This window comes from Sinohyriopsis cumingii, chromosome 3, assembly GCF_028554795.1.
Source record: "Sinohyriopsis cumingii isolate HCF-2022 chromosome 3, ASM2855479v2, whole genome shotgun sequence".
Lineage (NCBI taxonomy): Eukaryota > Metazoa > Mollusca > Bivalvia > Unionida > Unionidae > Sinohyriopsis > Sinohyriopsis cumingii.
In genome coordinates this window covers 1,062,721-1,080,763 of record NC_142963.1, presented here as the reverse complement: position 1 = coordinate 1,080,763, position 18,043 = coordinate 1,062,721, and the positions used below count along the sequence as shown (strand labels likewise).

Below are 18,043 nucleotides of genomic sequence, written 5' to 3'. Positions count from 1 at the left end.
TATCATGCCTAGAATCATGAAACTTTGTGAGGGGATGAATCTTGATATGTACTAAACTATCATTGCAAAAAGAGGTCATTGTGACATATTTTCATGCATCTGTAACATTAATGAAATTTTATTTAAAGTTTTCTTCTTGGGTTGAACTTATGAAACATTATAATTGGATGCATCTCTGTTAGATGCCAGCAGGTGAGTGATGTCAGGTCCATTTGTTGTACTACTTTTGAACAAACGGAAAAAAACAAGAAAATGAGATGCCTTTTTGTTATGTTCTTGAACATTACTATTATGATAACACATTTAGGTCATGGTTTCACTTACATGTAGATCAAAGTTTTGACAGATAAACTCCACTAGGGAGTTAGGTATTAACTTCTTTACAATTATGCCAAAATAATGAATAGATGATACCTTTGAAAATCAGAAATCTGAATTAATGACCATGCCTTGCACTTGTAAAGTATGCTTGTGCTTCAACTCAGACTAGCCAATAAGACATCAGCATTTTGAGTTCAGGAGACTGAGTTAAGTTGGATTTTCCTCAGAAAAGCAATATGAGCAGGGGTTCTGTTTAAGTGGGGCAGGAGTTCTGGTCAAGTGGGGCAAGGGTACTGGTCAAGAGGGGCTGGGGTTCTGATCTAGAGGGGCAGGGTGCTGGTCAGTGTACAATTCAGACTCCACATTAAATGCCTACTTTATGCAACATGGGGTAAATTTATGAACAAAAAAAATTAAAATATGTATTATGACGTGATGAATGCTCCCTTTCATAAAAATGATAGAGGGACAAAATATAGTTGTACATTTTTAATTTTGAAAATCTTTGAAAATAATGGGAGATAGAGTGAAAGTATACAGTGAGAATTTACAAATTAAATACGAAATAAAACAAATGATGATGGTTCATATTGTATTTAAAAAATGTAATACAGGTACTTAGTAGTATAGGGCAAATGATAAAACTGGGTTATGAGACTTGTTCTCTTTTGAAGTAAATGGGTAAAAATTTAAAGAACAAGGCCAAGTCAGTGTAAAAATATTTTTAAAAAAATTAAAAAAATTTGAAACAATGTTTCAGTATTGTAGCAGTTGACTGATACAGTGTCGAAATTTGTGAAGGTACAAGATTTTAGAATCCTGGTTATTATTGGATATCTCAAATCTGTTGAAAATAATTTATTTAAAGTACTGTATATGCTAGACATATGTTGAGACCAGCTACAAACTGCACAGACCCTAGATCAGCTGTTGTATAAAGTGCTGGCAGGTCTGGGTCTATGCAGTTTGTTAGGAGTACTCAGTAAAACAAACAGTATAGATCCAGCTTAAACAGTTTGAGATGACAGAGGAGAGTCTATGTTGTTTACAGTTAGATGACATGTAAATAAAGGATATTTGTTGGAAACGAGTGAATAAACATATATTTCCTTAAATGTGTGAAAATCTTCGTATTTTCACCAGTGGCAAAGCCAAGAGTATGTATATGTACTGTATAACAGATTGATTTTTTTAATGGATTTTATTTGATGTCTTTGGTTTACCATTTATGTTCTGCTGTGTTTTGTGATTATTTCTCACAGAAAATAGAAATGTTAACAAAAATCTCAGTCCAAATTCAAAGTAAAATAGCACGTGAAGGAACAAAAATAATAATTCGTATCTTGTTGGATTTGAACCGGAGTCATCTTTAACATGAGGTGACCCTATTTACCTCTCAGCTACATAAGCATCTAAGAATAATATCAAATTTCATGGTTTTAATGTTATTAATGTCTATTAACATCCAGTGAAAAAATATATTTTTTTCATTCCAGTGAAATATCAAGATTATTTCTCGCAGAAAATCCAGTAATTCACGGCTCAGCGTAAAATGAATTGTTTTATTTACCATCATATACATAGATCTATAAAAAAAATCTGTCTTCCAAAAAGGGCATAATGAATACACTTTAAGTATATGTAAAAATTAATACTATTATATCAGTGTTACCTTGGTTGGGGAGGGAGGATGCCTACTATTGTAGGAAATATTTAAAAAATAATTTGTTCATGGTACAGTTGTATTTTAATTTCTGGAGAGCAAGAATTAAAACCTAGTCACTGACAGTGCAAGAAAAGATTTATTATCAAATGTCAGTTGACTGGAATATAAAATTGGGGGGGGGGAGATCTTTTCTCGGTGGTATTGAACACTTTTGAAACTTTTTCCTGGTTGATGAATCTATTTTCTTTCTTCAGATGAAAGAGCTCAGGCTGATAGTAATTATCTAGAGCAAGAAAACTCTTTCCACTCTCTGCAAAAGCTTTTCCACTCTTGACACAAAACATTTTTGCTTGAATCTAGACTTCACATGTATCCTGTAGTTTAGTGACTTATGTTCTGTATAAAAATCTACCACATCCTAACACATAATGATGACTATTAAGCAAACAAAACAGATTAGAATTGTAAACAGTCATTAGCACTTGTATGAAGTACCATATAAAGGTGTTACTGTGGTCCAGCATTTAATATACTGATACCCAATTAGTGTTTTGTAAAGAAAACAAGCCATACTTGATGTAAGTTTGGGGATTGGTCCCATGTAGTCCATATCAATATGAATCTCAGTGATATAATGAGCCAGAGCACTGAACAGGAGATACCAAGTTAACGATTTTTTAAAACAACCTATTCAAATTGTAAAGAAATATGGGTTTAGAGAGGAAAGGGGCATTAAATAAAATGTATAAACCTATAGGTAGAGGGGCAGAGGCGTGGTAAATAAGGATTAAAATGGGTATGTCACACCACCGCTTAATTATGCTGTTTGGAAAATGTTATATGCTCAAAAATGTCTTTATAATCTCCAAACCAGGCTGTGATTTCTTAAAATTGTTAAACCATGAATCTTGAGTTTAACTTTGATGTCTAAATATAATGACATGTGATATTGGTTATACTGAGTGAAGAATCATTGAGATTTGGGATCTTTTTTCACTTTTTTTTCCTCAGTCTTTTTTCACTTTGTTTTACTGACTATATGTACTATTATAGTGGCATTGATTACCATCAGTATTCACATTGGCGAACCTTTCAAAGCACAGAATTAAAGCTCAGACTTTGAACTCGGAGACCTTTTTGAGAATTTTAACAGTTATTTTTAGTACTTTATATTTACTGTTTTAGTACTTTATTCTTGAGCATCACTCTTCATTCATAACTACTACTACTAATACTTGGAGCCTAAGAATAAAATTTATTAACCCACTTCTTATGAAGCCACCCCTTCGGCACGGAAAATCTGGCAGTGTAAGAAGGGAACAAAATGTAAAAATATACAATGTGTATGTAAGATGACCTTGAGAATGGGCTTGAGGGTTTCCATCAATTTTTTTGTCCTGTCTTTGTAATCTTGACTCTGAGAGTCCTGGAATGCTTTGTCATCATCAGGGGATGTCCACCCAGTTCTCTGTTGGCAGTTGCAATCTCCAAAGTCACAGAAGATGATAAAACTGTAAGATGGTAATGAATATCTTTTAAAACAATGTATCTGGCAATAGAACCATTAAAAGGTTGTGTTAGTCAATGAGATGCAGCGTAAAGCATTTGACAGCCGTCAGTATAATGTATTTTCAAGGTTAAAGTCACCCATTAGGTGAGGAAGATTTAATTTATGTTGCATTTGAAATAATGACAAAAGAAACTAAATTTATGCAAATAGTGAATTTGTCATATTGATGGCTTGTTAGATTGGAAGTAAAAGTAATTCAGAAAACATTGGTGTTTATTATAATAAATGCTGTTAGACAATGATTGTAAACTAAAGTTAAATGTGATCAAGATCTGGAATGGAAAATTCCATGGGTCAGCTCATTTCAGGTTAACCAGATATTCAAAAATATTAATGTTTTTATGAGTTACATCAGCTTATGATAAAACTTTTATTGCAATCATTTAAGTGTTCAAGGAAATAAATATGGTGCTGTAGTGCAGACCACAAAGTTATGGTGGTACAGTTGTCTCATTTTGATTGCACAATTAGTGCATTATGAACTATTATTTTCATTAATCCATCAAAAGGGTTGTGTGCCCCACAGATTTGGAGGGAGGGGGACACAGTGTTCCTTGCCCTGGGGATTCAGTGTACAATACTGGTGATGGGTGAGTGGTGGTCTTTTGTTGGGGGGGGGAGCAAGACAAAATGATACAAATACACTATTTTTGTATCTGTCAGGGTGACTTCCGAGTTGGGTTGGCCTCAATTAATGGAAGTATGTCCAGAGGATAGACCATTGTATGATTTGTGAGTAAAACTGCTGTTGAAATTCAGCTGTGGAGGCAGAGGAAATGAAGTGAAGAAAATCCTGAAAGGTCCATGACTAATCATGGTAAGAGTCATTGCCAGGCAGATGTACAGGTTACTTAGGAAGTTCCAACTTGATGGCATTCAAACACTTGGAAATGTTAATAATAGGAGTTGTGAAAGAGATTTCAAAATTGTAAACACCAATCACAGTAACAGTATGTTATTCACAATTCTCTTATCAGATATACCAGAAAAAAATTGCACATCTGTTTTGGAAGATAAGATAACCTTCTGAATGCCAAACATATTTTTAGCAAGTGCTTTTTATCAGCGAAAGGTATTTATGGTGGAACTTTATTTACCCTGGCCAAGACAAAGTCATTGCTTCACATAACAGACATTATTGGGTCCTCAATTTATTATTATTTATCTTGTTTTATATACATTCTGTGAGAGCATATTGGTATGTATGTATGTATGTGTGTGTGTGTATGTATGTATGTACAGAAACCATTTTAGCCAGATAGCTCATCAATTATTAGACTATAATCCATGAAATGTTATACATTTTGTCATAGTCATAAGTAGATAAACTGATTAGATTTTCAGGATATTTCAGCAGTTTTCCTTTTCTTTAACATTTTTCAATGTTTTGATTTTTTAAATACATAAACTTTGTTAGCACTATGCAGAGCCCTCATGTAGACAAATGAAATTTGTTATACATATTAGTATTCAGAAATGTAGATGGCTAATCATATTTTCTGGTAATTACAGCAATTTTTAAATTTGTTTACATAATTTTGAACTTCATCAAAAACCTGATTAGTGCATTTTTGCAAAACAACCTTGTTAGCACAATTGAGCAAAAACCACATGACATGGACCATTCAGATTTTTAATGTTAGACAACTTGCTTAGATTTTCTTAGCATTATAACAGTTTTTCTGATTTTGAATTTTGTGGGACCTGGACTGTTGTTTTTTCTCTGTGTGTTTGCAATGTCAATAGTCAATGGGGAAATGTATTTTACAAACACAGATCTAATATCGGTTCATTGTGAATAGTAGATCAAAGCTGTGACCCAGGTAGCTTTACATTTGTTTTTGTGCACTGGCTTAATTGAATCTATATAGTGTTCCCTCTCATTAAGGCTGTTCTTTGGAGTGCATTGTAATTGAGGGGAGTTCCTCTTGTGTACTGGTTTAACTTAATCAACATAGTGTTATAGGGTGCTTCCTCTGGGCAAGTCTTCCTGGAGCCATGCTATAGAACCATACACTGAGCCATGTTTTAACAAGTTGCCCAGAAACTGCTGTAAAACACAAAACAATTATATTTGATTATGTAAAATCACATTTTTTTTGGTTTTATTAAGTCTGGGATAAAACTGAAGTGGATTTAATAAAGTAGCAATCATAAAACAAAATTGTACTTATTTAATGAAATTCTTGATCATACACTATAAGAATGGGCAGGGGCCTACAGAAGTGATCATATTCACACTATAAGAATGGGCAGGGGCCTACAGAAGTGATCATATTCACACTATAAGAATGGGCAGAGGCCTACAAAAATGATCATAACACTATAAGAATGGACAGGGGCCTACAAAATGGAATAATAACTCTATAAGAATGGACAGGGGCATGCAAAGGGATCATATTTAACACTATATGAAGGGGTAGGGGCCCACAAAAGTGATCATACTCACACTATAAGAAGGGGCAGGGGCCTGCAGAAGTGATCAAACTCACACTATAAGAATGGACAGGGGCCTACAGCAGTGATCATATATATTCACACTGTAAGAAGGGGCAGAGGCCTGTACAAGTGATCATATTCACACTATAGGAATGGGTAAGGGCCTACAGAAGTGATCAAACTGACACTGTAAGAATGGGCAAGGGCCTGCAGAAATGGCCATGTTCACACTGTAAGAAGGGGCAGGGGCCTACAAAAGTGATCATACTCATGCTATAAGAAGGGACAGGGGCCTGCAGAAGTGATCATACTCACACTATAATAAGGGGCAAGGGCCTGCAGAAATGATCATACATTATAAGAATGGGCAGGGGCCTGCAGAAGTGATCATACTCACACTAAAAGAAGGGGCAGGGGCCTGCAGAAGTTATCTGGGTCTTTGATGTTTACAGCTGGATCAGACTTCTACATCAGTATGTACAGTATTAGCTATGTCATAGGTTAAACATTCTATGAGGTTTGTTGATAGTTTTTCAAAGTTAAACGTCAATAATGTGACTTTTTACAGGATATACATTTACTAATAAAAATGATCATGAAGATAAATGATAACAATAAAGAACAGAATTTAGATACACTCAACATTTGATTGGTCTAGATGATTGAAAAAAGGCTAGATAGTTGGTTTAATACACATAATTTATCTTTTACTGTGTACTTTATGGGTTTGCCATTAGTTGCTAATTTTATGCAACAGTGAAATGGTTGTTATGAAAGTTTAATAAAAAAGGAACAGCCATGATAAGATACAATGCTGGATGTGCAAATAGACCCATTGCAAACAGCATCATTTTCATTTAGGACCAATTAGATGATAGGATATGTGTGTACATTTTCATGGCTTTAGGGATGGGACAACAAACTTGTGCTAACAGATAATATTTATCAGACAACAGTCAGCTGGCCATCACATAAGCTCTTCTGGTATATGATCAGTAGATCTAAAATTACTTTAGTCTTCAGTGGTCATGAATAGTTATTTATCTTAGATTGAGGCATTGGAACAGAATGAGCTGTTGCAGCAGTAAGTTGTTGTTGTTGTTGTCGGGTTTAACGCCATTTTTTCAGCACATGATAGGCTATATATGGCGGCCAGTATTAATGGTGGAGGAAGAACCCGGGAAAACCCCGGAAAGAACCACCAACCCACGAGAAGCTACTGGCAAGCTTTCTCACATATCCACATTGGCTGAATCTTAGACTCGAACCACCACAGACAGAGGTGAGATGGTAGTGATCCGTAACGGAGAGCGCTTTAGACCACTCGGCCACTCGGGGCCCCTGCAGCAGTAAGTGTGTATCAGCAGGAAGTAAAGAGTAAGGGATTCAGTGATCTGCATGCAGAACTGTTCTATACAACAACAAAAATTGTGCGAGGAAAATATACTATTCTTTCTGCTTTTGAGGTAATACTGTAATTTCCAAATTTAACTTAAGACATGTAATTGCTACAAGTTTAAACAAGGACCAGTAAGTGTGCATTTGTGTGAGAAATTTTGGCATTTTTATACGCAGTAAGTGTGCATTTCGTTATAGCAGAGGGGTAACAATAGCTTCTTGTCATGAAGTCTCAATGGGTGGAGATGCCTCTTGGTTGCATTTATAAATTGGTCTTTATTGCCAGGTAGTTGTGATTATTAGGTGGAGATCTCAAAAGTTTCTAAGTTTTTGACCCAGAGCAAAGCCACTGTGATTAAGGATGGTCCCCAAGGTCAGTGTCAGTTGTATGTGTACACTTGTTATTTCATGCCCAGTAAATGTATATATGGTTATATGGCACAGTCTGAATAGCTTTGTTATGATCCAGAGCAAAGTTCCATGGTGATAAGGAGAAACCCCAGCCCATCACCCAGTGTGACATTTGTTGTCAGCTGGACTATTGATAACACATGCCTGTGAAATGACACTTGAAACATGCAGCTTGGGTTATTTAAAATCACCCTTACCATCCAGCCCCACCCCCAGGGATGTGATCAGAACCATGAGTGCTGGCACAATCTATACCCATATGACTTAAATTGTATATGTCTAGGTTTAAGAGTGAAGGAGGAGTTCAAGGAAAATACATACACACATATGCCTGTAAATGCATAGATGTACTGCATCACAATATTCCTGGGCATTTATAAAAGCATTGGCATAATTAATTTTATAAACAATTGAAACATTCTGCATGTATTTGTTTTTTTAAGCAGAAAATGCTACCAAAACATTTAATCTAAGAATCTGAGCAGATGACTTTGTTGGCACCATGGAACTAATTGTGAGTCAAAACATGGGAGTTCCAGTTTCAGCATATGTTCAGTATTCCTGTGTCACAAGTCTAAAATACTTTTCATAGCAGAAGAATTGTTTCAAAACTGTATTTGCCTGCATGTGAGTGACTCCTCAGTTTGGCTGCTGAATTCATTGTTGCTACATATCATATTAGGTCAGTTGAAGCTAAAAAAAGATCTTCATGTCTGTTTTCACAACATTATATATACAGTTTGAATTTCAGGAGAAGCAGCTACTGCAGCCAGGCTCAAAAATGAGATTTTTGTTTGAAACTTTTTGTGAATCAAAATAATTGCTTGTTTTAGTGAAAAACTTTGATAAAAAATATCTTGGTAGAATATCCATGAAGATGTTGATGTTCATCAGAAAGCAGCAAATATCATTCTTGGTGATTATATCTACTTTTCTTAAAAACTTTTGCAAAAATACTTTGTTCACCACAAGTGCACAAAACTGACTGAAATTTGAAAGTTGTGACTAAATCTACAAATGAGATATGTTACCCCTCATGTAAATGAACAGTTTGGACAGAACTGATGGGCAGAAAACTGCACCAATGCAAGTTCTGCAGATCATAGACCAGACAAGCTTACTTGATGGTCTGTTCTTCCTCATCTGCCCACCATTAGCTCTTGTTATCTCTAAATCTCCTTAACTGCTTGTTAGGTTGCCATGACACTTTATGTAAATGTTCATCCCATGGTGTACTTGGTCCTTACTGAAAATGGAGCTGCTCAGACATCTAGTATGTCTGCTACAGTAATGATCTTGAAAATATTTGCATTGATTACTGTGCTGAATAGCTGGTCATATCAACATGGGATTTTCACTTTAAGACTTCTTATGATGTCTAGTTGGTCGTAAATGAAAATGGTGCCAATCTGTTGTTCAGTATAGCCACCACAGCAGCTCTTTTGAAATCTTATTATTGCTACACCTTGAATGCTAAGTTCCCATTAATATGGAGTCACTGAGCTGATGTTTTATATGGCCACCTCAGTGACCATTTTGAAAATCTTGTAATCACTGCTGCTCTTGAACAAAAAGTAACATTGCCATGAATTTACTATATATACTATATAATGCAAACTTCAGCAAATACAATTTGAAGAAAACTATTACATAGAATTTGAATATATTGGACAGTAGCTTCCTGGCAAAAATGTCTTTCATTTGTATTCAAAAGTTGGCAATATGTCATCTATTATGGCCACCATTACTAAAAATGGAAAACCTTCAGATGTCTTCTCAACAACCTTAGAGAAGAGATGGACCAAATTTGACAGAGTGTTATAACATAAGAGGCCTTTTAACTTTATATAGACTATTCTGATCTGCCATTAGATAAGGCTAATGTGAATAAAAATAGACAATTCCAAACAGTTTCTTTAAATAAAAGTGCCGAACAGAATTTGACCAAATTTGAAAGACAGCATTGTAGTAGGAATTCCTTTCAAAATCTTAAAAATGTTGCCCATCATCTGTATTCTGATATCTATCCATCGTCATTGGTAGTTTCTTTTATTGCTACTCCTCCTGAACTACTTCAGGTATTACCATGAAACATATACACACATTCATACCAATGTCAAATTGGTCCTAAATGAAAATGGTGTCATTTGAACATCCAGTATAGCCACCTCAGTGGCAATCTTGAAAATGCTTCTCCTGAATATAGGGTCATATTGACATAGGGTTTGAATAGATACTTCTCCTGAATATAGGGTCATATTGACATAGCGTTTGAATAGAGACTTCTCATAATGTATTATTGGTTCATCATTTAAATCTTGGAATCACTGTTGAATTTATGGTCATATCTATATGGGGTTTTCACAAAAAAGACTTCTTATAATGTCTGGTTGAATAATGGTTCAAATCTGATATCATTATGACCACTCTGGCAGTCATCTTGTAAACCTTGTAATCACTACTTATAAATGGAAGGTCAAAGTGGGGTTTTCACCAGAAGACTTCTTATGATGTCTAGTTGATTATAAATAAAATTGGTGCCAGTCTGACATCAAATAGGGTCACAATGGCAGTCATCCTGAAAATCTTGTTTGTTTCTTATGCAGGGTGGATTGTAACATAGACAGAGGATTTGCTTTAAAAGACTTCATGTGATCTCTAGTTGGTCATAAATTTAAATGGTACTGACCTGAGCACTACTATGGCTACTGTTGCAGCCATCTCGGAAATGTTGTATTGCTGCTACTGCTAAACTAAAAGTTGTATTGACATGGGGTATTCACCAGAAGTCTTTTTATGATGTTGTTGTTGTAGGGTTTAATGCCATTTTTCAGCACACGATAGGCTATGCATGGCGGCCAGTATTAATGGTGGAGGAAGAACCTGGGAAAAGCCCGGGAAGAACCACCGACCCATAAGAAGCTACTGGCAAGCTTTCTCACATACCCACACTGGCTGAATCCTAGACTCAAACCCACGCAGACAGGTAAGATGGCAGTGATCCGTAATGGAGAGCGCTTTAGACCACTCGGCCATTCGGGGCCCCTCTTGTTATGATGTCTAATTCATCCTAAATGTATAAGACGTGTTACATCCTGTAGGGCAACTTATCAAAGCTGTCTTGTAAATTTTATCATTACCTCTCATGTACCATGGTTCCCATGCTACTGGGAAAAAGTTTGGAGAAAGAATTGGTTTGTTCCTGACCTTGAAAGCCCTTGAATTTTTGGGAAATTTCAGCTGCCACTTAAATCTCAGAAACAAAAATGTGTACCGGTAATTGAGTTGTCATTCAGTTGTGTTAAATTTATTGCATTCTGAACAGAATCTTTGGAGTTTGCAGAACTCCCTTACAGTTGAAGTACATTTATTATATGAATCATTTGGGTCCTTGCCCTAAACATACTTGTTTCATCAATCCAGGGACGCTGGTGATCAGACTAGTCTAGTAGACTGGTTACCAAGCAGTTGGCTTCACGTTGGATCTTTTATTGTACAGAAGTTGTGAAGACTAGTCAAGTGTCACATTGTGCCATTGTCTGAGAGAGTTGTCTGCAACATAAGACCTTGATAAGTTTAAGAGAAAAATAATAAAGCTTATCTTCCCCAGATATGCACCATGTGCTTTGATAAAAATCTTTGCTTATTATTTGGTAATTTGCACTGGGTCAGTTTTTCAGTGCCGAGTCCCAGTCTCTGGGCAGTGCTTGACATTGATGGCATTTACTGTACAGTCCATCATCAAATTACATTGAAAGTAGATGTTCAGAGCACCAACCAGATATAAGTGGATTTTTAAGAAAGAAAAAAATTGAGTCCTTACATAAATGTATATTAAACATTGAAAACAACCATTTTCTAAAATAAACTTTGTTCTGACCAACATATGCAGTTAAGCAGAAGTTAACATTTTGTGTGTGTTCATGTGCAAATTGAATTGATTACATGCAGATTTATATGAATTTCAATAGTTACACTTGTTTCTAGTGACAGCATCTTGTGGTTTTTACTATGTGGCATATGTCTAATTTTGATTTTAAAAATTGACGTATTTGGCACCAGTTTGTTGTTGATTCAGTTCAGTAAGGCTTATACATGAACCTTGAAAAAATCATTATTATTTAGGAGAAAGAACTTGTACAAAATTTTTGAAAAATGTGGGGAACTCTGCAGAACAGAAATTCATATTGATATTGGGTTTTCACTAAAAGAATCTTAAAAAGTGTCTAGGATTTAATAAATGAAATTGATGCCGACCCAACAACCAATATAGCCACTATGGTTGGCATGAAAAACTCTTAGTACTGTTCCTTCTGAATGGATGGCCATAGCAACATGAGGTTTGACTTTCTAAGGTATCTCGTTGACTTTAAATCAAAATTAGTGCTAATTGGACATCCAAAATGGCTGCCACAATAGCCATCTCAAAAATCTTGTTATTTCTATTCCACCAGAACAGTGGTCATACTGACATAGGGTTTTCATCAAAAGACTTGTAATATTGTATAATGAATGTATATAATTAATGTTAATGAAAATCATCCAGTGTGGTGGCCGCCACAGCCAATTTGAAATAATTCTTATAGCTCAAGAATGTCACACATCATTTCAGCACTTAGCAGTTACAGATAAATGGTCTTATTTTGGATTCTTGGAGTTTCTTTTTGGCCATTGGAGATCAGCCTCTCCAAGAGAGTCGCATTTAAGTTCATGTACAGTGAAGTGTTGTATATCTGACTGTGACAGAAGCAGACTTTTACAGAATGTTTCCATGCCCAATGTGTCCTGCTTCTTGTAAGTGGCAGCTGATGGAGGAAGGAGCCACATGTGACTCAGTGGTTAGTGTGCTTGACTCGCAACCAAAATGGTGCAAGTTTGAATCCTACCATCGGCTCAGCCCAGATTGATTATATGGTGTCCTTGGGGAAGGCATTTTGCTCAAGTTGTTTTGGCATTAAATAACATACATGTGTTGCTGTGGCATAAAACATGAAAGCAAACAATGAACTGTATTATATTATTGTGTTTATTAGATTACTGGAAGCTGTATTAAAGATAGCAGATTGTACATATTTGATCATGCCTAGACTATCATGAGCGTGGTTTTTCACTTGCAACCAGAAATGAAGTTCAGTCTAAACCACAGCTTAGATGTTTTGATTACCTTGTTTCAGCTTTATTCTGAACACAAATCCATTTCCTTTCATCATAACAAAGGTCACCAACAAATGCAAACAACAATATGCGAAATAGTTTTCTGGTCACAGAGCCAAAAACAAACTAAGACTGATTCATGGCGAATTAATTTAAAACAAAAATGGAAGCATTTCAGACAGTGCTATAGGGTACTTTGCAGTCTTCAGTACATCTGTTTGTATTAAGTATGAGTATGTACTGGATTGATCTTGTCCTGTTATTAGGATATAAATATTTGCTGTCAGAAAATATCAGTATTGAGTTTGCAAAATATTCAAGTCTGTAAGTGGTAGTTAAAAAAAGTATTTGCCAACAGGAAACTGTCAGCCTAATTTGTGCCTTTGAGATGATTAAAGAGTGTATTTTTGTTTCCTATGTAGACACTATTTGACCTACCTTCTGGATATGATCAAAGTGTTGAATTGGATTCACAACCATTGTATAATTCTTAGTTACAGCAGCATCTATGGTGTATATCTGCAATACAGGTATTAAGAAGGTAGTGTATAATTCTTAGTTACTGCAGCATCTATGGTGTATATCTGCAATACAGGTATTAAGAAGGTATTGTATAATTCTTAGTTACTGCAGCATCTATGGTGTATATCTGCGATACAGGTATTTAGAAGGTAGTGTATAATTCATAGTTACTGCAGCATCTATGGTGTATATCTGCAATACAGGTATTAAGAAGGTAGTGTATAATTCATAGTTGCTGCAGCATCTATGGTGTATATCTGCGATACAGGTATTTAGAAGGTAGTGTATAATTCTTAGTTACTGCAGCATCTATGGTGTATATCTGCAATACAGGTATTAAGAAGGTAGTGTATAATTCATAGTTACTGCAGCATCTATGGTGTATATCTGCAATACAGGTATTAAGAAGGTAGTGTATAATTCATAGTTGCTGCAGCATCTATGGTGTATATCTGCGATACAGGTATTTAGAAGGTAGTGTATAATTCTTAGTTACTGCAGCATCTATGGTGTATATCTGCAATACAGGTATTAAGAAGGTAGTGTATAATTCATAGTTACTGCAGCATCTATGGTGTATATCTGCAATACATGCATTAAGAAGGTATTGCTGTCCTAGGGAGGAGTCTTAAAGTGTTAAACTTTTGTTTGTTTTTTTAAAAACTAAATCACCAGCTCTTTTTGGACAATAACCCATTTGAAATTAGAAATAGCAGAACATTGTCAGTTTTCTTAATATTGGGATCAATATGTAGATGTGACATCTAACTGTTTATCATTCCTTTTTTTATCCATTGCTTGGACTATAAACAACTAAACTTCTTATACTCATCCATTAGGTACACGTCTGCCTGGTATAGGGCAAGCACCACAGACAGCAAGATACAGTATTTTAATTGGCATTTATTGGTCATGTATATATTGTGTGTTATGCTTCCTGACTAGTGTTGACGAATTTTGTGCTTATATTTTAATGTTATACTTTTGTCTTTATAGGAAGTGAATATCTGGAACCTGCCAAAAATTCTGTGAGTGACAACTTCAAGAACTTCCAAAACACACAGACATATAGTGTCCAAAATATTCAAGAAGATCAGACATGGATGCGACCAAAGCGGCACTCCATCAGTTTTATGGATTACCGCCGTGGCAAAAGTTACATGGAGAAAAATCGTCTGATAAGCATTGAAAATGTTGAAAAGGAACGTCTTATGGCAATATATGATATACCACCCCGTCGCATTCGGAAAGTTGAGTCGTTCCAGCCTGAAAAACAGAACAGGGAGGATATGAAAACTGTGCAGATGAATGGAAGGGTTCAGGATGTTGAACATGGAGCATGGTGTTCAGGAGAGTACAACAACAATGTTATGTCATACCAGATCCCAGCCCCCATGGCAGAGCCACATCCCAAGGGGTCCAATCATACAGAAGAGGACTCAATTTATGGCAGTCACACATTGATTCAGAGCAGGGACAACAGCCTACACAACAGAAATAATGAGACAAACCTTAAGACTGTTCCAATGTCATCAAGTGCTCCTGCTTTATGTGGCTATGGGAATGTATTCATGGATCAATATAATGACTACAGTCAGTCAATGCCAAATGAAATAGATGAGGAGATTGATCATGTTGCAGGATTGTCTCATAGAAGAAAGGCTTTGGAAAAATTGCAGCAAGAAGAGATTGACTTGCAGAGAGAAATGTCACTTCTGGATGAAATTCTACAGGTACTCATCACATACACAGATAAACATTTACCCACAAATTTGCTTTGTGCAGTTGCTTTAAAGCATTTTCATAGAAAAAAAATACACTGAAAGGTAGATTGAAAATGAATATACGATATTTCATCATTGATATCCTTACTGGGTCAACATTTAAAAATTTGATAAATGTAGGGGTAGGCTTATCATTAAAATGAAAATGTTGCCTTAAACTTTTACGGATTTGAAAATTTTTGTGAAAAGTGGTGATGTGTTATTTATGAGATGTTACAGTAAGTAAGACAAGTGACATCAGCTGTATATAAGAATTTAATAAAGTTGGTATTTTTCTTACTGGTTTGTAACTAAGGACATTTTAAAAATTGTATGGGTATCTTGTAGATGCTGCTAAACCTGTATTATGGGTTGTGACTAAGACTAGTTTAGCTACCCGTACATAGATACTTGTACAAGATCTGACAAATTTTAAAACCAGATAGTAGTTCAGCAGGTTATCAGGAAAGAAACCCCAGCAGCACCATAAAGGTCAGGTAGAAACTTGAATATGAATGGGTGGTCATATCAAAACTGGGTTTTGCTAAAGTTTACAAACAATTTTGCAATTAATAAAAATTTCAATATTTTACATCACTGGAATGGTGGTAGCCATTCAAGTGTACAAGAGCAGTCCACTTATAAACTTGTGAAATACAATGATACCTCTAATGTTTCACAAATGGTAGAGGGATTTTATTGAAACAAGGTGTAATAACAGTAATGGTATTGACAATGAAATGAGTTTATTTATTATATACGTAATGTTTTCTGAACTAAATTTGACATTTAGAAGTTATTTCTCTTAAGGCAGCAAAAAATTGAAGTTTTTGAATTTGACAATTTTATATAGTGATCATTTTTATTTGTCCAAACTTGAGCAAAGTTAGACCCTTTTTTTGGACTGTTTCTTGTCTGTGTGGTCCACCCCCACATCCCCACATACCAGTTTCTTTTTCTTAAGCATTAAACTGGAGAATATTTTGTGAAAATAATAAATGGGGATGGGAGTGTGGTGCTTTGAGGAACTGGCAGTTTTTCATTTTACTTCTAAATACTGTCAGTATTTGCTTATAAAACCTGGCCATCGGGGGTACCATCTTTTCCCTCAAGAGAATCCACAAGAACACATGGATATCATCAGATCATGTGACAGAAAATCAGACTGACCACATTTGCATAACCAAGAAGTCCAGAGATCCCTGCAAGATGTGAGGGTGAAGAGGGGAGCAGATGTGGCATCTGACCACAACTTAGTTGTCGCAAGGCTGAAACTTAAGCTGAAGAAGAACTGGATGGAAACGAAAGAGAAGTAAACAAAGTTTAACATCAGCTTGTTGAAAGATGCAAAAACTAAAGAAGAATACAGACTGACACGTAACAACAAGTACCAAGTGCTACAAGAGCTTCTTGAAGAGAAGGAAGACAATGTGAACAACAGATGGCAGAAAGTTAAGGAGGCAGTAAAATCAACATGCCAAGAAGTACTAGGCCACACGAAGCCCCAGCAGAAATAATGGATTTCAGCCGAAACATTGCACAAAATCCAGGAGCGGAAACAGAAGAAAGCAGCAATAAATAGCAGCAGGACAAAAACTACAAAAGTAAAGGTACAAAAAGAGTACACTGATGCCTGCAGAGAAGTGAAAAGAAGCATCAAGATAGACAGGAGAATCTACGTTAAAGGACTGGCAGCAGAGACAGAAGAAGCGGCCGGAAGTAGAAACATGAAGAAGCTGTACGACATCACCAAGAAGTACAGCAAAACAGAGAGACTCATAAAGGACAAGCAGGGAAAGACCATAGCAAGTACAGAACACCAATTGAATAGATGGGCAGAACATTTTGAAGAACTGTTGAACAGGCCAGCACCACTAAACACCCCAGAAATCCACCCAGCCAACGCAGATCTCCCCATAAGCTGTGACAATCCCACCAGAGACGGGATCAGGAAAGCCATCACCCAAATGAAGAATGGCAAGGCAGATGGACCAGATGGCATCCCAGCAGAAGCCCTCAGAGCCGACCTGGAGACTTAAGTGGAAATGTTATAACCCCTCTTTGAGAAGATCTGGGAGGAAGAAGAAATACCGACTGACTGGAAGGAGGGATACCTCATCAAGATCCCAAAGAAAGGCGATCTCAGCAACTGCTTCAACTACAGAGGAATCACACTCTTGTCAGTACCAGGGAAAGTCACAACCAGGTCCTCTTGGAAAGGATGAAGGAGGCCGTCGACCCACAGTTACGAGATGAGCAAACAGGTTTCTGGCAGAACAGATCATGTATGAACCAAATAGCTACTCTTTGCATCATAGTTGAGCAATTGTTGGAGTGGAATTCTTCAGTCTACATCAACTTTGTTGTTATTAGAAGGCATCCGGCATCATGGACCAAGAGACACTCTGGAAACTTCACCACTACGGCATCCCAACCTAGCTGGTGAACCTGATCAAGAACGCTTATAACGGAATGTCCTGCAGAGTCATTCATGCAGGACAGCACACAGACAGCTTCCTAGTGCAGACTGGCATGAAGCAAGGCTGCTTGCTGTCGCTAGTTCTCTTTTTTCTCACCATCAACTGGATTATGAAGACATCCACCAAAGGGCGGAGAAATGGCTTGAGGACCTGAATTTTGCCGATGACCTAGCACTCCTATTCCATAATCAGTAGCAAATGCAGGACAAGACTGATTTACTGGCAGCCACATCAGCACAGGTTGGCTTTAACATCCACAAAGACAAGACCAAGATCCTCAAGATCAATTATGTCAGCAACAAACTAGTCACACTGCATG

At 36.3% G+C, this 18,043-nt stretch overlaps 1 protein-coding gene across 1 annotated transcript in view; it reads left to right on the top strand.

Annotated features, from left to right (window-relative positions):
• The window catches only part of LOC149802327 (uncharacterized), a 138,914-nt gene that overhangs the window by 87,725 nt on the left and 33,146 nt on the right, over nucleotides 1-18,043 (top strand). The window contains exon 6 of the mRNA XM_089951541.1: nucleotides 14,478-15,214. Coding sequence (XP_089807667.1) covers nucleotides 14,478-15,214 — 737 coding nt within the window. The remainder of the gene's footprint in view (nucleotides 1-14,477; nucleotides 15,215-18,043) is intronic.